Below are 22562 nucleotides of genomic sequence, written 5' to 3' on the forward strand. Positions count from 1 at the left end.
TCACACACACACACACACACACACACACATTCACACACACACACACACACACACACACACACACACACACACACACTCGGCCCCAAGGTCGGCATGTATTATCCCAGCTTCCAATATCAGTTTTCCTATGTTGGAAGATTCTCAAGGAATAGTGGGATAGAGGCCTTTGGCTGCCTGCGGCACGAGGCTGTAAGACCGAGGGGTATTATGACATGCTCCAAGGGAAAGGCAGTTTTCCCTTTGGCCAACCAAGGCTCCCGCCCATTGGGGCAAGGGAGCCGGACATGGAACAGAGGCCTGGGGAGCAGCCCTCAAGGGCCCAGAAGAAGAAGGTCGAGGCTCAGCCGGAGACCCTAAGTCAGACTGTCTCGGGCCGGGGTCGGGTGCTGCTAATAAGAGAGTTCTTGAAGCAGGAAGAGAGCTACACAACCCTGCAGAACTTTCCGGGTCAGCCTCCGAAGGATCCAAACGCTGAGCCCACCTGCAGCCAAGCAACAGACTGCCAACGTAGGTCCAGCAGTGCCAGGCGGGGACTCAAGCGTACCGGCGACTGCTTGGCAGACAGCCCCGAAGCCCCGGCCACCAAGTCCAAGTGCCTGGCGGAGAAGTCGGAGAGGGCGGAGAAGCCCGAGAAGCTGGAGAAGCAGCAGCTCTCGGATCTCAAGGAAAAGGACTTGCCCGATTACGAGGCGCCTCGAGCTCTACCCGAGGCCCCCAGCTCGGAGACGGCAGAGATCGCCGAACTAGGCTCGGAGCCTGGCAAGCAGCTGCTCCTGGTGCTGTGCCACGCGTCGGCGCTGGGCACGCAGCTGCCTCGGCTGCAGCTGCTCCTGCAGCAGGTGCGCGTCCAGGACCGCCGCCCGCCAGCCGCGCTCGTAGGAATCCTGGTGCATCCGCGGCCGGATGAGGAGGCAGAGTCGCGCCGCCGTCTGGAGGAACTGCTCTGCAGCGTCTTCGCCTCAGAGAACCCAGGGGTCGAGGTGCACACAGCAGTGTTCTGTCCCAGCCGCTCCCAGGGTGTCCTGGATGTCCAGCGCGCTGCCAGTCAAGCGCACATGGACACCCTAGTGGATCGCCAGACCCAGACGGATGGTGAGGGGCCCGAGGGTGGAGACTGGGACTATTGTTCCCCTGAGAAGCCAGCAAATCCCTGACCTACTCCTTGTGCTGGCGCCTGCAGAAGTGTGGGGGTACAATTTGAATGGTAATGAGCCAGCGTCCTTTTCCCAAGATGTGCGGGCTGGGACAATCTGGAAGCGCTCAAGTTAACCCAAAGGGGTTAACTCTCCTACCCGTCTGCCCTGCCCACAGTTTAGGAGAAATCATGCTTTTTTAACATCCTGATGGGGTGTTGTAGGACCTATAATAGCCCACCCTCTCCTCTCCAAATTCACTAATCGATGCCCTCCCTGGTTCTTTAGTGGGCTGCTTATCTCCTGTTACTTCTCCAGGGGATTAAAAAAAAAAAAAAAAAAAAAAAAAAAAAAAAAAAAGTCAACAGCCTATTGTGAGCCAGTCACCGAACAAAGGGCTCTCACCTCCAGGCTTCACAGCAGCTCTCTAAGGTTGGGACTTCAGGAGAGCAATGTTACCCAAACCCCTAAGGCCCTCCCTGTGGCCCTGGGGCTAATTTGTGGCCTAGGGTCCTTGAGCAGAAGGATCTTAACATGAGCTGGCAGCACGTTCTGTTTCCAGAAGCTCCTTTCAGGGACAGCATAGAGATCAGAAAAAATGTTCTGAGCACGGGAGCCTCGATGCCACCTTACAGAGTCTCTGCCACCTTTCAGCGAGTGGCCTAGCTCCCTCTCTTTAGACCCATCACCCTCCCACATGACATGCAGGGATGAAAGACTGCTTGACACCAGATTCAGCACAAAGAGGCTAGCTTCAGGAGACATGGTGACACGCTCATTCTAGTCTCCAGAACACACTGAAAGGCCAGAACCTCAGGGACAGTTGACGGGGAGGGTATGATCACTTTCGAGACCTTGTAACCTCACTACCTATCCCCCAACCTTTTAAACTTACTCTTTTCCTAAATAGCTGCTGACATGACTATGTTTCACATGGATAGTTTCACATGGTCGGCGCTCCTGGTTAAGAAAAGCCCCCGCTGATGGGCCATTCCGACTGTGACCCTCAGCAGGGACTACAAAAATCCTAGTCCATATTTGGCAACAGCCTCTTAGCAGGAAAAGTTCCCTGTCTCTGCCTAGTAGGACTGTGCTCAGTCCTTCTGCTCTCTCTCTCTCTCTCTCTCTCTCTCTCTCTCTCTCTCTCTCTCTCTCTCTCAATTTAGACAGCTTGCTAAATCCTGCTGGCTGTCCTTGCCCAGTTCTGGGGGTTGGGGAAATGAACACTAAGACAAAGCTAGAGCAAGGCTAGTGCCCTGTGACTGCTCTGTTGAGGAGCCAGGCTCTTGGCGGGGAACTCCCACGAAGACTTCTCCCAGCTTCTGATCCACATATTTTCTTCTTAATGGTAGAAGAACTCCTCAGTCTGTACTCTGTCATCTGTCTCCCAGGAACACAGCCTGTGTGTCCCGTGCCCTGTGGCCTCTCTTTAAGTGAACTGGAATAGCTATTTCATGGCTATTAGGACATTCTCCCCATATATGTATGTCCCTGCCCCCATCTGACTGTTCAAACCAGTTGTTCTCAACCAGAAATAATGTTACCACCTCCTCAAAGCTCTGGCGGTATTTGGCCACAATCTGGAGATGTTTTTAGTTATCCTGATGGGGTGCTGACCAGTCAAGGCCAGAGAGGCTGCAGAGGTTCCTATGACACACAGCACAGTCTCCTACAGGAGATGTGATCCAACGCATAGCATCAATCACGTCGGAGACTGAGGAACTGGCTTAAGCCAGGTTAAGCTCCTCCAGCAACGTCTTTCAGTGACTGAAAAGGCAATTTAGCCAAGATGCGCATCATTCAGACTTCCAGTCTCTCTGATTCTAAATGGCATCCCCTCAACTGGTCCATTGCTCTGGCCCTCAAGAAACTGCCCACTGGACCCCCTTACTCCAAAACAACCAAACAAACCTCGATGCCACTGATCTGAGCTTTAAACTTCCAGTTCTCCATTCCTTTCTTCAATCTTCTCACGCAAGGAACTTTTTTTTCCCCAATTCATTAATTTCAAAGTCTGTATAATCTCCCTACTGCTGTCTGGAGTCACCAAGAAAAAGAACCCTTAATTGAAATTTGGTCCTGAGTGTGCTGACAAGCAGCCGGGGTGGGGAGGTATTATGTATGTAATTTAACTTTTCTGAACCGCAGTATCCTTTTTAGCAAAACAAAAATGTTAAATAATAATAATGATGATGATGATGATGATGATGATGATGATGATATAATTGGTAAAGTCTTTGCTGGCTCTAGAAGCATGAAAACAGGTGGTCTCATTTCACTGCTTATATCTAGTCTGGCCTTTGTGTGGGGCTGCTACAGGACATTTTTGGCTTGCTAGCTCTCCCCTGACCTTGTGTCGTGCCCCCCCAAACAGTTGTGGGACTCTGACTAGGGCAGGTTACTTACCCACACGGCTTACCTAGTTCATGGGAGGAAACTCTGTCTCTTGCTGGGAGCACATTTTTCTGTCGTGGTGTGTGACATTTAGGGTGTGTTTTCAAAATGCCTTTCACTCCTCCACCCTAAAATGAGAGACACATTGTTGATTTCCAGGAAGATTCATAGTCTGTTGGACCCAACCAGTGTCTTGGGAGGCAGTAAGTCTGTTTCACCGAGGTAACAGTGAAATTATCCGTTTTCTGAGAGCTGGCTTAAGGTAGAATTCTTGGCCAAATTCAAGGGTTCACATGAAAGTTCTCTCTCTGTTTCTCTCTGTCTCTGTCTCTCTCTGTGTCTCTCTCTCTGTCTCTGTCTCTGTCTCTGTCTCTCTCTCTCTCTCTCACACACACACACACACACACACACACACACACACACACGCACCCACAATCCCCTCCCACGACGAAGAGGAAGAATTTCAGGGATGACAGAGGCAGTGGGCTGTGGGAGGTAAAGTTCTAAAAGAAGCCAAATCTTCAGGAAAGTTCCCTAAAAACTTACTAAATATATGGCGACCAGAGATGCTTGTGTTTGGGGATAGACATGTGGAAACCAGTAACAGAGCTGAGAATCCTATGGAATAAAAGATAGCTCACATGGACCCAGGAACACGCAGTTGGAAAGGTGCCCGAAATGGGTGTTCTGGTCACAGAATCAAGGGATCCGGTTGTCATAGGCCCAGAGACTGTCTTAATCAGGCCACGAAGAGATAGGGCAGCTGCTGCCCCCTGCCTGTTCCAGCGGGAAGCCCTGGAAGAGGAAAGATGCTGCAAGCGAAGACTATGCCAGAGCCCTTAGCCATGGGATCCACCCCAGCTTTTGTGACCTCACAGGAGGTATGGGTGACTCTTGTCTGTGGGACCTTGCTGTAGTCAAAGACCAGAGCGATACCCCGTAAGGGAGACGGCCTCCCTAGGGAGGGAGCCAGGGAATTCACAGCTCCATGTAGCTCCACGGTGTTAGTCTAGAAGGACCACCATGAAGAAGGTCAAAAAGAAAAAGTCTGACTCGAGGCGCCGCCGGGATTCCGTGTCACCGCAGGCTAGCTCCGACTCCTCACAGCAGCACAGCTCAGAAACCCCGCCATCATGTCCAGAGGCCGCCTCGCCACCGCCGCAGCCACAGCCTTGCCAGGAGTCCACCCCGCCACAAGTTAACCCTGAGCCTGTACCGCAACAGCCTATATCCCAAGTTCTCCAAGTTGAGGAACCCCGTGCCTCAGCTCCGTGCCTGATGCCTTCAAAGCCTGAACCCAAAGCATCCTTCCCATCCGGGAAATCAGGTGGGCAGACTTCCTGTTTAAGTAGTGCTAGCCTCCTTGCTGATAGGGTCCCAGACCCACCAGAGGCGGGTTCTTGTACCGTGACTGTGTATGGTTAGTATGTTACCTGAGGCCATGTTTACGAAGTATGAAGGGGAGTTATTACCAGAGAGACCAGGATTCCTGGGTTTGTCATTCCATACATCCCAGGTCTCACCGGAAACAGCCATGAATACATGATAACATTTAACTCGGCTCTATGGTCAGACTCTCGTTAGGAGTCAGTCAGCAGCTGTTTGGAAATTAAAAGCAAATACAGTCTAGAAGAAGCGAGGCAGTCATATGTCTTATGACTACTTTTTTTGTCCGGCTGTTCTCATGAGAGGCCTGACTAGTCCAAAGAAGATAGTCCAGGATGATGGGGGTGGGGGTGTGACCGTTTTTGAGAGAAGGGGTTTTTGCTTGTCAGGTGGAAGATGAGAGGAGAGTTTTTTTCCATGTTGTCTCAAGAGGTCTGACCTTGGCCCTACAGAGAAGAAACTCAGATGAAATACAGGGTCCCTGGCTAAATTCTGACTTCAGATAAACCACAAATAATGTTATAATTGTTAGTATGCGTTCCAAATAAGAATCCTGTATTTCTGTTTGCTAAGTTCTCAACCTTTTCCACAGAAGTTACTAGAAAAGGCTCAATGTCTAAAACAAACAACAGCAAAACCAAAACAAAACAAAAAACCCACTTCATAGCCATCAGCTCTGTTTAAAATTAAGTGGCTGACTATCAAAAATTGGTCTCCATCTTCTTGGATAGCCAATGAGAGGCAAAACTTTGGACAGTATTAAGGGAACTCAGGTGGAGTTGGGGATTGGGATGCTTCAGACTGCTAAGGATAACGGAGAGAGTCAACCAAACTGCTGACCGTTCTTTCGGTACCTAGCACTCAAGCTCAGCCATCTAAGTTAATAATATTATCTGATAGTACTACAGGGGAGGTACTGCTCCTCTGTCCATTTTATAGATGAGGAAACCAGGGTTCAAACTAGCCAACACATCCTGGAGCAGCCATTGGTACTGTTAAAAGGGGAACTTCAGTCTACTCTGATTCCAGAATCCTTACCCTTAACCACAGCTGGTCTTGCAATTCCAAGAAGCCAGCTAGTCTCTCAAGGAGGAGGACATCTTTCTCTGACCTTTCCTCGAGCCATGACCAAGTGCTCTATATCCTTGAGCAGGCCACACTCTGTGGGCCACAGCAACCCTAAGACAGTCTGAGCAGGCCACACTCTGTGGGCCACAGCAATCCTAAGACAGTCTGTGTAGAAAACAAATATGGACACAAGTGAATGAAAGCTCTAAATCCAAGGAACTGCCAGGACACCGGTACCTCTGTGACTGTCCTTGACATGTGGTAGTTGGATATAACGTGAGCGTCAACCTTGGAGACAAACATTTCTGGATGATAGCCTCAGAACTCATGTCAGCAGAAGGTAAAACTGTCCTGTATCAAATCTTTTAAATCTTGATTTGGTCGCTTAGATGAAGGGCAAAGCAAGGGGCAAAGAAGTGGCCCACTGAATTTGTTAACTTTCTCATCACTGTGACTGAATGTCTGCAGTAACTGAAAGGATGAATTATTCGTGTTGGCTCACAGTGAATTGCCAAAAAGTGGAGACAGGAAATGGAGTACAGGAAGGACCCAAAGCAAAAACATGCACCTAGTATGTCTTCCTGCTAGGCTCCACCTCCTACCTTTTACCAACTCCCAATAATGCTACATTGTGAATCCATGAAAGAGATTAATCCAGCCAAGGGTGTTGACACACACCTTTAATCCCAGCACTCAGGAGGCAGAGACAGGCAGATCTGTGAGTTCGAGGCCAGCCTGGTCTACAGAGTTCCAGGAAAGGCACAAAGCTACACAGAGAAACCTTGTCTCGGAGGGAGAGAGAGAGAGAGAGAGAGAGAGAGAGAGAGAGAGAGAGAGAGAGAGAGAGAGAGAGAGAGAGGAGAGATTGATCCATTCATTAGATCAGAGCCTCCACAGATTTAATTTTTCTCCAGAAACACCTTAATAGACACACCCAGAGGTGTGCTTTACAGATAATCTTGGCATTTTTTAATCCAGTCGAGTTGATGACATTCACTATCATGTTCATTGATGTTATAGTGGACACCTCATGTTGCTTCTTAAGGAATCTTCCCCTCTGAGAAAGAGCAGGAAAGAAGGTTGGAAATATGGGCTGAAGACTTTTAAACATATGATGTCACTTTCTAATGCAAGCCTTTTTAATGCAAAATATTGTGGCTCAAAGCAATACCAGTCCTCCATTAGGGTGACATCGTAAAAAAGATGGACAAAAACAAGTTGGAGACTTAGAATTTAGAACATACAGTTAGTAGGAATGTAAAGTGGGATGACCACTGTGGGAAATAATCTGGAAGTTTCTCAGGAAAACATCAAGTTAACACGTGACTCATTCATTAAAAACACACCCACGCAGAAACCTATATGTGAACATTCTAACAGCGCTGTTCATAATAACTAAATGCTGGGAACAACCCAGTGTCCACCAGATAATGAATGGATAAGCTAATGTGGTATAAAATACCAGAATATAATGAAACAGTGCTTGTCAAGAAAAAAAGTGGCATGGTTTACTGATAATAGCTACAACACAGATGAACCTAAAAAATATTAGTCTGGTTGAAGAAGCTAATCCTCCCAAGAGCTAACATATATCATGATTTCATTTGCGAAATGCCCAGACTAGATTAATCTATTGCCACGGATAGGAAGGAGAGAGATGTGGATGTCTGATGACGAGGTAAGGGTTCTTCTTCAAGAGATGGAGGTGTTGTCGCCAAGCTACAGAGTTGTGATGGTCACACAACTTCACAAACATACTAAAGCCACCTAGCACACTAATAGTAAATTTAAGGCCTTTGAGAATTATATCTCAATTTCAACTTTTTAAGCTGAAAAAAAAAAAAAAAACCAAAGTGTTGTTTGTAGAATCCTTGCTTTCCCCATTCCAAGAAAAGCATGTGTTCCATAGATAGTCTAAGCAGTGAGTGTGCTGAACTTGCTGACTGACCAACCAGCATTATGGCACTTAAGACTGAAGCCCTTGTCAAACCCAGATGGAATTATCCACCAAAAAAATAACTTGGCCAGAAACAAAGGTACCATCTCTCAGTTCTGCTGTTAGGTCCCAGAAGAGCACAGAAATGGTAGAAGAAACACGTGATGTTTGTTGTCAGGGTGAACTGGTACCCACTACATACATGGAACGTGGCAGCACCAACTCCAGGACTCTCGCTGAAGCCCCTCATGGGCAGTGCCATCACCTGCTTGCATCACTTCCTGCCGGTTCCATGGAGGATTTTCACTGACTTAAAAGTTAAAAAGGCAGGATCTCTGAGACCAGCCTGTTCTACAGAGAGCAAATTCCAAGACAGCCAGGGTTACACAGAGAAACTCTGTCTTGAACCCAGTAGCGGTGGTACAAGCCTTTAATCCCAGCACTCGGGAGGCAGAGCTAGGAGGATCTCTATGAGTTTGAGGCCAGCCTGGGCTACAGAGCGAGAGCCAGGACAGACACCAAAACTACACAGAGAAACTCTGTTTAAAAAAAAAAAAAAAGAAGAAGAAGAAAATAGGAAGAAAGAAAGAAAAGAAGAAAAACCCTGAGGTCCGCTTCTGTAAAGTACTTGCTGTATTCTTTGAGCCTCAGATTCCTTATCTGAAAAATGAACCCAGCAGCGTTCCATGTCACAGGATTTCTGTCACAGTTAGACATGAGTAACAACAGGGAGCACTATACAGGTGTAAGCAGTCACCTTTTGTTGTAATTCTTCCCAAGGAACACCAGTCTCTACCCCACGCATTCTCCTTGTGTTTGAAGGGTGGCACTGTAGGAGAGTGGCCTTCACGAGGCTTTCAACCTCACATCATTGACAATGTCTTTTAAAAGCCTAGGGTTTCTTTTAGTAACACCGCAGCTGCCACGGGTGACTTTTAGAATTGCCCTGAGACTGTGTCCCACCCTGGGGAACCAAGTGCAGCCTGCCCTCAGCTCCCCCCGTACTTCTCTGCCCAGCAGTGCCTATGACCTGTGCGGCTCCACGCTCCTGCTCCTGTACAGCCTGCCCTCACCTCCCCCCTTCCTTCTCTGCCCAGCAGTGCCTATGACCTGTGTGGCTCCACGCTCCTGCTCCTGTGCAGCCTGCCCTGGCAGCTCTGCTTGCTGGCGTCGTCTGGGGCTGTGCCACAGCCGCATCTTCGATGTTCTTCTGCCTCGGGACTGGCAAGCCATGCCAGGGAGACAGTTCCCAAACCTTCTCACCTTCTACAGGTTCCTGAGCCAGTGGGAGGGCTAGAGCCTTGAGTGTACAGTTCCCAGGGCCAGGCACTGTCCTCAGACCTTATTAGCAATCGTGTAATAAATTCCTCCAAAAACCATAAGTCTTTCCCAAGGAAAGCCTTTCCTTCTAAGTAACCAATTCTGCTTGGGTGGGCAGACTCTTGTGGTACCTTTCTCTTTTCCACGAAGCCCTCATTCCTGAGAGTACCCTCCTACCTAGCCCATTATAAACTCCAGTCACCTGGGAGCTTTGTAATTACACATCAGTGGACCACTCACTTCCTTTCTGTCTCATAGCCTACACAGGGAGCATTTACTTATTACACCACATGTGAATTATCCCTGGAACTCATTGATAAACCTGATTGTAACTCATAAGCCCCTTCTGCTAGTAATAGCAAAACCTGTCCCATTCAGAATATGTTACGCTGTTACCCTGAGTATCCATAAGGGCCATATATTCCAGACTGGTCTGTTATTGGCAACCCCTCCTCCATCATGGCATCACCCAGTCTTTACTCTGCTGTTCCTCTTCCACAAAGACACCAGAAGAAATGTATCTAACCACTGTCACTCATGCGAAGGCCCCTGTCCATGTTAAAAACAGACTGAAGACAGCCTCATTCTTGCGGAACTTCTGGGTTAGGTGTTGGGGCTAGGAGAGGGGCCTCTACCCACAGGAGCAGCCCCCACCCCTTGTACTCAAGACCTCACAAAAACCCCTAGAAGAGGTCCTTCCACTTGGAGGTCTCACATCCTACATCAGGAGCGCAGCTCACTGTCCCATCCACCTCCTCTTCTATCTACCCTTTCCAGCTCCCTCTCTTGAAGAATATGAAAGAAAAAAAACCCACACAGATCTGATCTGGGGGAATAAGACACGCCTGGAGTCAGAGATACCATCTAGTCAGTCCCACCCAGGAAGAGTCTGCCCCCCACTCACCCACACAGTGTGTCCACTCACCTGAGGGCTCCCGTGGGTGGAAAATCACAACCTGCTCTGGTAGGATGCTAGGTGCCCTGAGGGACAAACACCTAGAGATCTTCACCTTCTGATGTGTTCATCTGGGGGAGCTGGCCAAGATGCATGCATTTAGAAAGCTCTTCCCCAAACAGGAAGTGTTGGGTACAGGAGGGCTTCTGGGAGTTTCAGAGCAAGGCAGCGCCATGTCAGGGCCCACTGCATTATGTGCCCAGTGTAGGAGCCAACTCGAAAAGCATCCTGGGATCCTCTACAGCTTAAGATGAAGAGGAGGGGTGTTTTAAGCTGTAGGGGGGACCAAAAACAGGGTTCAGACTTAGGAAAGCAAGGGAAAGAGGCATGAACCCCATGGCCAGGGCAAGACTTGTGGTTTTTATTTCTTTTCCCATGGGAGCCCCTGCTTCCACAGTTTTTACCTTCTCAAAGGACTTAAAACAGGCATTCACGCTAGACAAGAACCCCTGCTCTAGTGGAACAGGCATTCACGTTAGACAAGAACCCCTGATTTAGTGGAACAGGCATTCACGTTAGACAAGAACTAATATGCAATTTCCTGGTCTCTAAACATCTCTGGAAGGCCTCAGAGAGTTGCTGTGAAGCTTCAAGAGGACTTTGAGTGGGAGGTGTCTGGTACAAGGCCTGGCACATTGTGGTCTGGACCACTCCCGTACCCTGTTCCCCCTTTAGGCATCAGGCCTAGGCCAGCCCACCCTCATTCCCCAGGGGTATTGTTGGAAGCTTTGTTGGAAGGGGTGGGGACATCCTTTAGGATACCCTTTCCTTCCTTGCGGAGGAAGATCAGGAGGGGACCCTGTAAGATCCACTGTCTCCTTCCAGTACACAGACATCAATTTTTCTCCCTAAACCCCCCTTCCTGTTTGCTTTATAGAAAACCTTCAAGGAAACACTGTACTCCCCGTAACTCACGTACTTCAAGCTCTCGGAACTGTTGCTGTGGCTCTGGGGGCCCTGGGAGCTGCCTACTTCATCGCTGAATCCTTCTGAACTGGACCCCAGGCCAACGGTCCGGCAGGTATGTGTGAAGATCGCCTTATCCCTTTTCTCTAGATAGAAATATCTCAAAGTGGACTAGGCCTTCAGCCAGTCAGGGTAAGCTCATGATCTAGAGGACTCATTCCTGCCTCAAGATGGTCTGCCATGGTTCTCTCAGGAGACTTTTCATTAGGACCATCAGGACAAAGCTTCAGCCTCCTCCCTTGTCCCCTGACCTGCTGTGGCTTCCCTAGTCCTGGATGGGAGGAAGGAGGATGGGAGGGTAGAGGTTGCTCACTATCTCCGAGCCTTTCTCAGAACTTCTAAGAAAGCTGGTTATGCTTCTCATCATCTCCTTGGTGGCTTGGCTCCCCTGGTGTACCCTCAACTCCAGTGACCGTTTCCACTCACACCAGTGTCCTCCAGCCTGTTCCACGTGGTTCTTTGGAATGTGTGTGATCTCTCCCACTCCTTACTTATAACACACCGTCTCTGCATGTGAGGATGTCTTCAGTCACCTGTTTCACCTGAGCCCCCTTGAGCCCCAGAAGCAGAGCCGGAAACAAGGATTGGGTGCACCTGATACCTTGAGGAAGTACTCTCAGGAGAAGGCCGGGGTGAGTAGGGAGGCGAGAGTAAGAAGGGAAGGGGAAGGGAAGGCCTCCACCTGGCTCCACAGAGTCCCAGGATGTCATTTATACAGCAGAGCCACCCCTTCAAGAGACACGAGGTTTCCCCTTCAGGTCCCTGTGTCACTTCATCATATGTGACCACATGTGTGTAGGGAGGAAATTCGGGTCTTGGTGGGAAAAGCAGTTTCTCAGGCTGGGGGCCAGTCACTGGAGGAGGGGTAACTCTTGGTCATCAGCAGCCAAATTCTACCATTCAAAAAGCCAATGCATCTGCTGCGGAGGGAACTGGGGAAGGTGATCACCAAGAGCACTCCCAGTCATCCCAACAGCTAGGTCTTGTTCAGTGAATGCTTAAAAAGTGGCGGCTGAGGAAGGGAGTGAGAGCCAAGAGAGACATTTTGGCCGACCCCTTAGCCCTCCATCTTCCCTGGGAGTGGACAGGTGATGATTATAGTCAAACATAGCTCTGGGAATCAATGCTTAAAACATTTAAACATCCAAATCCTGCAAATACTCCAGGGAGAGTGTAAACTCTTTTCTGGAGCTCCTGATGTCTATTCAACGATCATCTAATACTAATTAAGATATTAAACCACCTGACCTCCAGGAAATACCACAGCACTTAAGAGCCTTGGCTTCCCTCTTCTTGGACTTGCTGGGAGTGAGGAGGTGTCTGTAGGAGATAGCTGGTGGCTGTTGTGTCTTGTTATCATATCAGCACGGTGTCTGAGAAGATTCTGGCTTTGGAGTTAACCTGACAATCTCTAGACTGTGCCGCCTGGACTCAGTGTGAGAAACATGTTCTTAACTTCTCTGTCCATGTCATCTCTGGGGGAGAGTAACAGCTCTCTCCGAAGACAATGGTCACAAGGATTCAAAGAGAGAGATTCAGAGGTGTCCTACGCAGGGCCACTGCCCAGGGTGGGGCACAGGAAGGATGCAAGCATTTTATCTATGAGATCCCTTGTAGCGTCGCCAACTGCTTGAAGTATGGGTTCTGCAAGCCTGCAGGGTTAGGGTTAGAAGTCCCTTTGGCATCCAGTGCCTGGAGCCGGGGGCCGGCTCTGACATCTCACTCTCTTCCCATTAAGTGGAGATAATACCAGCAGAAGCCTCTTGTTGGGAAGATTGAGCTTTAAACATTAGTGATGGAGAGATGTCTCAGCAGTGAAGTACTTGCCTTGCAAGCACGAGGACGTGAGTTCAGACCCCCAGCACCCGTATAAAAAGCAGGAACCAGCAGCGTGATCCCAAGGCTGGAGAGCTAAGGCAGGAGGATTCCTGGGCCTTTCTGGGCAGCCAGTCTAGCCAGCCAGTGAACTCTAGGTCCAGCGAGAGACTACACCTTTTCTCAAAAGTAAGGTGGGGAGCAACTGAGGAAGACATCATGTTGACCTCTAGCTCCCATACATCTATGTATCAATCGGTACACATGCAGAGACAGACTGGGGTGGAGGGGAGAGAGGAGAGAGGGAAAGAGAGACTGCTGCTGCAAAACTGCTCCTTAGGTCACCTGAGACAAACCAGGATCCTCTGCAAGGACAAGTGCTCTTCACAGCTCAGCCATTTCTCCAGACCTTTAATTAGCTTTTGCAGTAACCAGTTCCTGTATGGCATCTTCACATGTACTTAATTTGGGTTGATTCTCCCCGACTCCTCCCATCTCCCCACCCTCCCATCCGAATTGTACTCTTCTGTCTGGGAATTGCCCCTTCCACGTCTCATCTGACCTATCATCCTCCCCACACCCTTACTTAAAGCCTCTTTCTCCTATCTCCTGGGCCCCTTTCTAGCTTCCTGACACCTACTCACAGGTATTCCCACATACATATGCAAATCTACTTCCTCTCAGAGAAAGATGCTCCCAGAATTTTCCTTCTTAGAGCTTGGTGAACCAATGTCTCCCTCAGCAGATAGTGAGGCAACAAAAACAAAAAGTCCCTTTGGGACATTGAATATGGTCAAAGTCAGCACCATAGCCAACCTCTGGGGGAATGAGGCTCCCTCTTCGCTCTCGAGGAATGGGGAGTTAACAGGGAGGATGCCGACCCTGGCAGAGCCGAGAGGATGCTCTTGGACTTTACTGTCACAGCCGTGGGGTGAATCAGTGTAGCGGACTTCTATTGGAGAAGGAAACAAGAAGAATGGGAGAGATCCGTGAAGAAGGAAGAGAAGGAAGAAGAAGGAGAGGTGGGAGAAAGAAAAGAAGAGAGAAAGGAGAGGAGGAGGAAGAAAAGGAGGAGGATAATAAAAGGAATTTGAATTCTAAAATAATTTACTTTTTTTGCAAAAAGCATTTAGCTGTTGAACCCTCATAGATAAGACTGTAAAAGTTGAAAGCTGTTGAGATAGGTCACGAGGGACTGATTAAGCTAATGGTTCTGTCATTTATTTATTTTTCCTTACAGATCCAGTTTCCATCCAAGGATCTCACTTGTCACCAAAATAGAGAGAGAAAAATATCTTGTCTCTTTTCTTCATTTTATGTTATTTAATTTATTTATGTATTTAGTTTTTCGAGACAGGGTTTCTCCGTGTAGTTTTGGTGCCTGTCCTGGATCTCGCTCTGTAGACCAGGCTGGCCTCGAAATCACAGAGATCCACCTGGCTCTGCCTCCCGAATGCTGGGACTAAAGGCATGCACCACCGCCACCACTGCCACCACCACTGCCGCCCGGCTTATTTTTTTTATTTTTGAGACAAGGACTTCTATGTACCCCACATTAGCTTTAAACTCAATATCCTCCTACCTCCTGCAGAATGCTAGGGTTACAGGCGTGTGCTGCCACACCCAGCTAGAAATCTGTCTTCAGTGTCTTTTGCTCAGAAATATGGAAGTTGGATCCAGCACACTGTCAGGGAGGTAAGTGCCTTTAAGATGTTTAAAGCTGGAGTAGAAACCCACCATTCCTGGTCTTGGCCTCTCTGCACACACTGCACACATTCAACAAGACAATGTGTTTTCATTTTTCTCACTCTAAGAGCAAGAGTTGCAAGGCTCAATTCAATGCCTGATTTAACTAGTCAGCCTCACCTCAGGCCAGTTAGTAGGGGCAGGAGGGATAAGCTAACAAAAAGCCTACGTTCTGGGAGGCAAGAGCCCTAAACCCAGCAGGGCTGTCTCTGGGAAACAGTCCCTCTTGTGACGGGGTCCTGACCTGCTTACACCCTGTAGCTGCTTCTGGCCGATGCTGGGTGAGCTTTTTCTTTTAGTCAACAGAAATCCCAGCAAATGCTCCTGGAAAAGGCAGATGTTACAAGGAAAAGAGATGGACAGCGCTGGTTACAGTGGCCTCTGCAGGCAGCTGGAGTCAGACTTTGCTGGTGCCACCCTGGAAGATGGCACTACACACCGTAAGCGTAATCCCACCCAAGAGAAAACTAAGCAGTGAACAGCCACTCCTGTCCTCCATTGATGGAGGCCTACTAGGAGGGAGATGGCTGTACTTCTGTCCTCCTCTGGAGAGGAAACCTGTAGACAGAGATGAGTAGATGTCAGAGAAAGCTGTGCCCAAGTATTGTGGGGCAGGTAAAGGTGGGCTAAGAGGTTGCTGTTTCTCTAAGAGTTGGCCAAGGGGGAATCTAGCTGGACTGCCCCTGATGAGGCAGGGGACTGATTTTCCTGTAGCAATAGACAGAATTGGATGGGATAGGCCAGGCTGGTTAGTTACTGGGATCCCCAGAACTCTAGAATCTTTGTTTAAGGTGATCCCAGCAAACACCACTAGCTGAAGGAAATGTCCAGGGAACAGAGGTAGCCAGCGCTGGGATTCCCTCCCTGAGCCTATAAAGCTTCCTCTGAAAAGTCAGGCTCTTGAAGAATGCATAACAAGAGACACAGAAGAGTTGTGCTTCTGCCCTGTGCTGCAGTTTGAGACGAAGAAGCCCACAGATATCAGAAACCTACTGGCCCCTGCTTCCGCAAGGCCTGACTCCTATGACCGAAGATGAACTCCTCTTCCTGGTGTATTCATTAGACCCCCTTTGTTGTAAATCACTTGGCAAAACCTTGACGCTGGTTAAACACAGCCCTCTGCCCTGCACACAGGCTGTGCAGGCTTATGCAGACACACTTGGAGCTGCTCACCCACACAAGCCAGACTCACGTTAGTTGCTCTCTCGCTCTGTTCATTTTCTCAATCTCCCTTAGTGCCTCATGTATCCCAGGCTGGCCATGTCTCCCAGGATGGTCTCATGTATCCCAAATTCCCTATGTAGGAGGAGAACAAATTCCCTGAGAAGACCTTGAACTGATCCTCCTGCCTCCACATCACAGGTGCTAGAATTATAGGAATACACCGCCATGAACAGTTTATACTGTACTAGGGATCAAACCCAGGGCCATGAGCATTCTAGACAATCACTTCAGCAACTGAGATGCATCTCTAGCTCCAGACTTACTTTAAATACCTGACCACAGACTCCAGGTGGGGCTGTGAGGGGCTAGGGCTCAAATCACCCTATGTTCCCCATGCATTTATCTGTTGTCCTCAAACCTCCTTCCCCCATCTCTAAGGCTCTGCCCACAGTGCCTCTCTAGTAACTACCCATTACCCTGTCCCTGAGGCACTGACTGATGGGACCGTGCTGACCACATACGTGTTCTAGGAACCAAAGTAAATGGACTCAACCAACATGGGTTCTTTTGTCTGGCTGCTTTCATTCAACACAATGTTTTGAATTTATATTTCAGTCCTGTATGTAGCAATAGTTCTCCTTTTATTTCTAAGTGTGTCTCCATTCATCTGCTACTGATAAAGGGTTATTTTCAGGTAGGGTTCATAAATAAATTTTTTAATAAAAACAAAGTTTTCATTATTTTTAAGACCTAGAAAAGAAATTGCTGGGTTCTAAGCATACGTTTAACTCATTTGGTGAGACATTTTCTGAAGTGTTTGTACCATCTGAGACTCCTCCATCAGAACTGTGTGCGTTCTGGAGGCTCCACACTGCCTAGCCATTTAGTGAGCCAGTGCGTGATAACCCTCTGGACCAACAAAAAACTTTTTACTGACCCGCTGTCTAGATCTGTTATTAAAGAATTGACAGTAAATGTTTAGCTGTAAAAGTGGTTTATAGTCAGGGTTAAAACCGTATATATATAATATATATATATAGATAGATTACATATATTCTATATATTACACATATATAATATATGCTATATATGGTATAAATAGAACACTAGATGGTAGAAATTCAGAGGAAGTTGAAATGGGTGATTGTTGTGGGAACCAGGTGAGGGGTCATTTTTACTTAGGGGTTCATGGCATGGCACTCTGCAGAAGTATTAGTTTAAGCAGAAAGCCATTGAGAAATAGCTCTTTGACCTCTCTGATCTACCTGAAAACAGAGCACAATTTCTGCTGTTACAATGAGATGACCTCACCCCAGGAAGGGTAAACAGTCTTGTCCCTGGAGACAGCTTATAGGGAAACCACCCCACACAAAGCTTGCCTCATCTGCCACTAGTGACCCCACCTTCGTACCCTTCCACAGTTGGCCACCATACACACTCAGACCTTTTACAACTTCCCTACAAAAGTCGTTTGTGAAGATGCTCTCTAAGTCCTTCCTTGTGTTATTTCTCTGAATGCCCTCATGCGTGCCTCGTTAATTGTAGCATGAGTCTTAAAAGTTCTTATTAATAAAATCAAACCCGAGGCCAGTTATTGGGGTTAATGCTGGTAGATCAGAGAGACAGAACAAGCCACAGCTATCTCACCTTGCCAACTTCTCAGCTGGTCTTGTCTCCTCAGACTGGAGGCTTCTCTGTCCTCATCTCAGCTGAACTGCTGCTAGAAAGCCTGAAAGCTTAGCTAGCCAAATGCTTAACCAGCCAAATGCTTCTAGTTTCTGGTCCTCACGCCTTAGAAACCTTTCTGCTTTCTACCACCACTCCCTGGGATTAAAGGCTGCTTTCTGGGATTAAAGGGGTGAGTCACCATGCCTGGATGTTTCCATTGTGGCCTTGAACTCACAAGAGATCCAGAGGGATTTCTGTCTCTGGAATGCTAGGATTAAAGGTGTGGGCTACCACTGCCTAAACCTATGTTTAATATTGTGGCTTTTCTGTTCTCTGACCCCAGATAAGTTTATTAGGATACACAATATTTTAGGGAACACAATACCACCACAGTTAATAACTTGTTTTTTTCTTGTTAATCTGCCTTTTGTCAGTCTAATTTGGAGGGCACTGTCAACAAACCTAACATGGGTAAATGAAAAAGGATTTTTCCCTCCACATTAGATATAAATTTTTTCATCCCCAACCCCCAAAATCTATATGTTACAACCTAAGCCAATCCCCAATATGTCAGTATTAGAAGGTGGGGCCTTTGGAACATGATTAGGTCATGCAGGTGGTGCCCTCATAAATGAGCTTAGTACCTTTATTAAAACAAAAGTGCCAGGTGGTGGTGGCACAGGCCTTTAATCCCAGCACTCGGGAGGCAGAGCCAGGCGGATCTCTGTGAGTTTGAGGCCAGCCTGGTCTACAGAGCGAGATCCAGGACAGGCACCAAAACTACACAGAGAAACCCTGTCTCAAAAAACCAAAAAAAAAAAAAAAAAAAAAAAGAAGAAGAAGAAGAAGAAGAAGAAGAAAGAAAAGAAAACAAAAGCAAAAGTTCCCGGGGCTGAGGACGTAGCTCAGTTGTGGAGTGTTTGCCTAGTATGTACAAAGCCCTGGCTTCAGTCATTGGCACAACACAGACCTGCAATCCCAGCACTCTCTAGGTAGAGGCAGAAGGATTAGAAATTCAAGATCATCCTCCACGGCATAGCAAACTCAAGGCCAGCCTAGGCGACAGGAGACCCTGTCTCAAGCTCAATTGCGCCTCCAAAAAAATTTCTCCTCTGCTCTCATGCCTCGCAACACTGAAGACTCCTGAAAACCTCTGTGACCTCAGGAGGAGAGGAGACTTCTCCACACCAGCAAGCAACACTGATGCTGTGGTCAACATCCTTGGGTCTTTCCAATCCAGTTCTGACACAGCCTGCCTGGAGATAGATCCTACAGGTTGAAAGCTCAGACCTCAAGACTGCCCCCATCCAGCAGGTTCTAGACCCAGACTCTGTGCTTCTGACCCACTGGCATAAATCAAAGTTTCCCCAAGCTCTCCTCGTATTCAGGTTTGTTAGAATGACCCTCTAGGGACCCAAGGAAACATGTTTATTAGCTACAGAGGCCGGGCGGTGGTGGCGCACACCCTTAATCCCAGCACTCGGGAGGCAGAGGCAGGTGGATCTCCGAGTTTGAAGCCAGCCTGGTCTATAGAGTGAGTTCCAGGGCAGCCAGGACTGTTGCACAGAGAAACCTTGTCTTAAAAAAAAAAAATCTCCTGAGGGTAGGGTATGGGGATGGAGCAAGGAACTTCCCTGTCCTCTCATGCACCATCCTCTGTGAACAACTATGCAGGATCGCCCCAGCCTTGTCTATGGAGACTTTATTGCCTGGGCATGATTACAAGCACAGACACCAGTGCAGAGACGTGATTGGACAAAAAGAGGTGGTTCCAGTGATGACAGACTGAATGGGTGGGGGAACAGACACAGCAAGGCCTGTTAGGATTCCTCTCAGCATCTCTGGGCAGCATTTCGCCCTCTAGGGTAATGGGGAGGCTGTTGTGACCTCTGGTAGATCATAGAATTTCTTCACAGTCAACTGCAAGGTGGTTACAAGAAGACTGGAGTTTCTACAGCCGACCTGGGGGAAAGAAATTCTAGCTTTATGGCCTGCACTAGAGAGGGAAAGCTTAAAGTAGTAAATATAAATTTAAAACACACACATTATACCACACAGGTATTTTTGAGACAGCAGTGCAAATAGACTAAGATATTCCCTACACTATTTTTGTATATTCTCAAATTTTTCTGTCATTGTTTGCTGATGAGAAATGCCCGCTGATCTCTGGGTGGCACCCTCGGAAGCAGGTGTTAGAGCAAGGTAAAAGGCTGGTCAGGTGGCTTAGCAAGGAGACAAAGCCCTGGCTTCAATCATTGGCACAGCGTAGACCACGCTGATCTCCAACAGCACTCAGTACCGTCTAACACACTGTAAACCACATCCCCAGACAAAATAAAGCCATTTTCTTGGTCTGGGCCCTAGAACTAAAAGCTAAATGGTTCTCACCCTGTGTGTCAAGACCCCTTTGGTGGTTCTAACAACTCTTTCACAGAGGTCACATATCAGATGTCCTGCATATCAAATATTTACATTATGATTCATAACTAGCAAAATTTACAATTACAAAGTAGCAATGAAATAATTTTTGATTGGGAGTCACCACAGCATGAGGAACTGAACTGTACTAAAGGGCCGCAGCATTAGGAAGGTTGAGAACCGCTGATCTAGGGGTTAGACAACTGATCCTAGAATAAAATCCTCTGTAGTGATAGTCCATGCATGCCAATGACTTTGAAATGCATTCTGGGGCGGGGTGTGTGTGTCAAAACTGCACATCTGGACTCCTCAGCTCTGTGACCCCCAAGTGCTCACAGTGTATCTGAAGCAAGAGCTAAAATAGCGGTACTGGGGACCCTCTGACACTCCTTCTTTGTCCTTCCTGGGGGTCACTCCAACAGGCTGACCACAAATACAGATGGAGGGCCTGTGTCCTAGGAGAGGAGTCGTGAATGAAAACAGACACGAGCTAAACACCTCCGCCTTTCTCACAGTGATCTCCAAGAGGCGCTGCCTGCCGCCGCTCAGGGAACGCTTGGAGTCTCCAGGCTGTTTCTGCCTCTTGAGAACAAAGATGAGGTGGGGATCAGTTCAATAAACTACACAGGTGACTCCTAACTAAGGCAAAGGGGATAAAAAGGAAACCCTTACGAAGAGGGAGGTGAACCCCATTCAAACTGGAGCAGCCAGGCCCCACCCACCAAGGCGCTCAGCCCTCTTTACAAAGACACATCCTTGAGCAAGAGGACGCTCAAAGCTGGGAAAAGCAGCCCTCCTGGGCCTTGGCTGTGAGTTTGCTTCTCACGGCTCAGCTCCCTGGAAACCTCCGGGGAGAAATGACTCACACACACATCTCAGCATCCTCTGCTCTTGGCAGAGGCAGCTTCTTGCCTCCCCAGCCTGGAGCTGCTGAGGGGGATGAAGTGTGGATGCTTTCTCGTCTCGCCCCCCCTGCACTGTTCACAAACACAGAAAGACCTCATTCACAGCCGGCTATTGAAAGCTTTGCTGGAAATGCAAATTGCTCAGAAGCGGATCCTTCTTTTCAAACATCAACGTTGCATATTCCTGATGAGAGCTGCTAAGCAGGCCAGGCTTCCCGAGGCCGCCGGAGGCTCCTGAAGAACGTTTGCAGGGAGCAGAACTTGGGGCTGGCAGCCCAGCAGGAGGCTGGCCCTTTCGGGGATCTGCAGGTGCCGGGTCTCCTGCATTTTTGCAGAGGTGTCCATCCTGACCCCAGCCTTGCCACTTTTGTCCCTTTGTTTGGGTGCCACATTAGTCATGGGTGATGAGAGACTCAACCCGACAGAGCTGTTGCTGATCCACAGCTCAAATCCAGAAAACTGGATAAGCTACTAAATGAGCCAGTAGCTCCCTCCACCCCAGTAACCCGAAGGCTCTAGGTAAGGTCTCCCACCCCAGACTCTGAAGATGACTGTCAAGAAGCATGAGGCTGGCTGATGGTGCTCCCTACCCTCCTCTGGTGCTCCTGACCCAGCCCCCAACCCAGTATCCCAGGGTCCCTTGTTCCCCACAGGCTCTTCCTGAGGGTAAGGTGTTCTCTCCTCTCAGGCATCAGATAGGAGTCCGTGCAGCTGAGATAACTGAAGAGCCCAGGCTCCTTCTTCCCTCTCAATAGCTCCCATCCCCCACCAAACAACCACTTGGGTGGTTTTCGTCTGGATTCTGTAGAATTTTACACTAAAGATTTGTACCTGCTTTTTCCACTTTCCAAGAGAATCTTTTCACGAAATGTCGTTGTTTGGGGTAGGGTGGGGGGCGGGGGAGTAGTTGGTTTTACTTTGTTTTATTTTTCAACAGGGTCTCACTGTGTAGCCTCGGCTAGCCTGGAAGACATTGTGTAGATCAGGATAGCCTCAAACCCACAGTAATCCTCCTGCCTCTGCCTCCTGGGTTTTGGATGTGTACCAACATGCCCAGGATGTAGCTAGATGGCCTAGAACTCATGATCCTCCTGCCTCAGCACCTCTAGTAGTACTGGGATAACAGGTGAATGTCACCAAACCCAGCCAATTTCTCCTGGCTGCGTGATGTTCCAGCATATGCCTGGTTTGTAACGGATCAAGCATAAGCCGGCCAGGCTTACATTAGTATCTGACTCACCATACCACTGGGTGAATTCTGTCTGTGATGTCAGTTACAGTCACAAATGAAGGAGAGGAAACCAGGTCCATCTGCCTTTGACAACAAGGAGAATCTAGTGGTTTGTATAACTGTATAATCCATCAGTAGCAGGCTTTGAGGAAGGTTTTATCCACAGACTCCTTTCTCTTTCCTCACTCCCCTTTTACCTTATGTGGTATTAGTTTCCCCCTGTGGTTATGATGGTTGTGTTAGAACAAAAAGATGTGATCCCTTCCTCACCCATCATAACAGCCTGCCCTCCTACATACAACAAAAGACAGGTTAACAAAAGCATAATGCATTTACTGAGTTAGTTTTATTTGACACTCAAGCCCTTCAGTACTGAAGACCTCTAGGTCTAATGAAGCACAGCTTTAATCCCACCATTCAGGAAGCAGAGGCAGGCTCTATGAGTTTGAGGCTAGCC

General features: G+C 48.3%; 1 protein-coding gene across 8 annotated transcripts; it reads left to right on the top strand.

Annotated features, from left to right (window-relative positions):
* Positions 1-243: 243 nt before the first annotated feature.
* Positions 244-14267, top strand: Spata3 (spermatogenesis associated 3). 8 transcript variants are annotated; one of them, XR_009382623.1, is made up of 5 exons: positions 4413-4854; positions 9015-9189; positions 11070-11213; positions 11590-11790; positions 14214-14267. XR_009382623.1 is itself a non-coding variant. In XM_059278488.1 (4 exons), exons 1-3 carry the CDS (start codon positions 4551-4553, stop codon positions 11173-11175), a joined length of 585 nt encoding a protein of 194 aa, XP_059134471.1. In that variant the 5' UTR covers positions 4413-4550; the 3' UTR covers positions 11176-11213; positions 14214-14267. The 8 variants fall into 8 exon arrangements, 2 of the variants coding, with proteins under 2 accessions (XP_059134470.1, XP_059134471.1); XR_009382624.1 differs by having other exon boundaries at positions 11677-11790; XR_009382625.1 differs by having other exon boundaries at positions 4415-4854; positions 9018-9189.
* Positions 14268-22562: the final 8295 nt, after the last annotated feature.

Source organism: Peromyscus eremicus, chromosome 13 (assembly GCF_949786415.1).
Source record: "Peromyscus eremicus chromosome 13, PerEre_H2_v1, whole genome shotgun sequence".
NCBI classification, from domain to species: Eukaryota; Metazoa; Chordata; class Mammalia; order Rodentia; family Cricetidae; genus Peromyscus; species Peromyscus eremicus.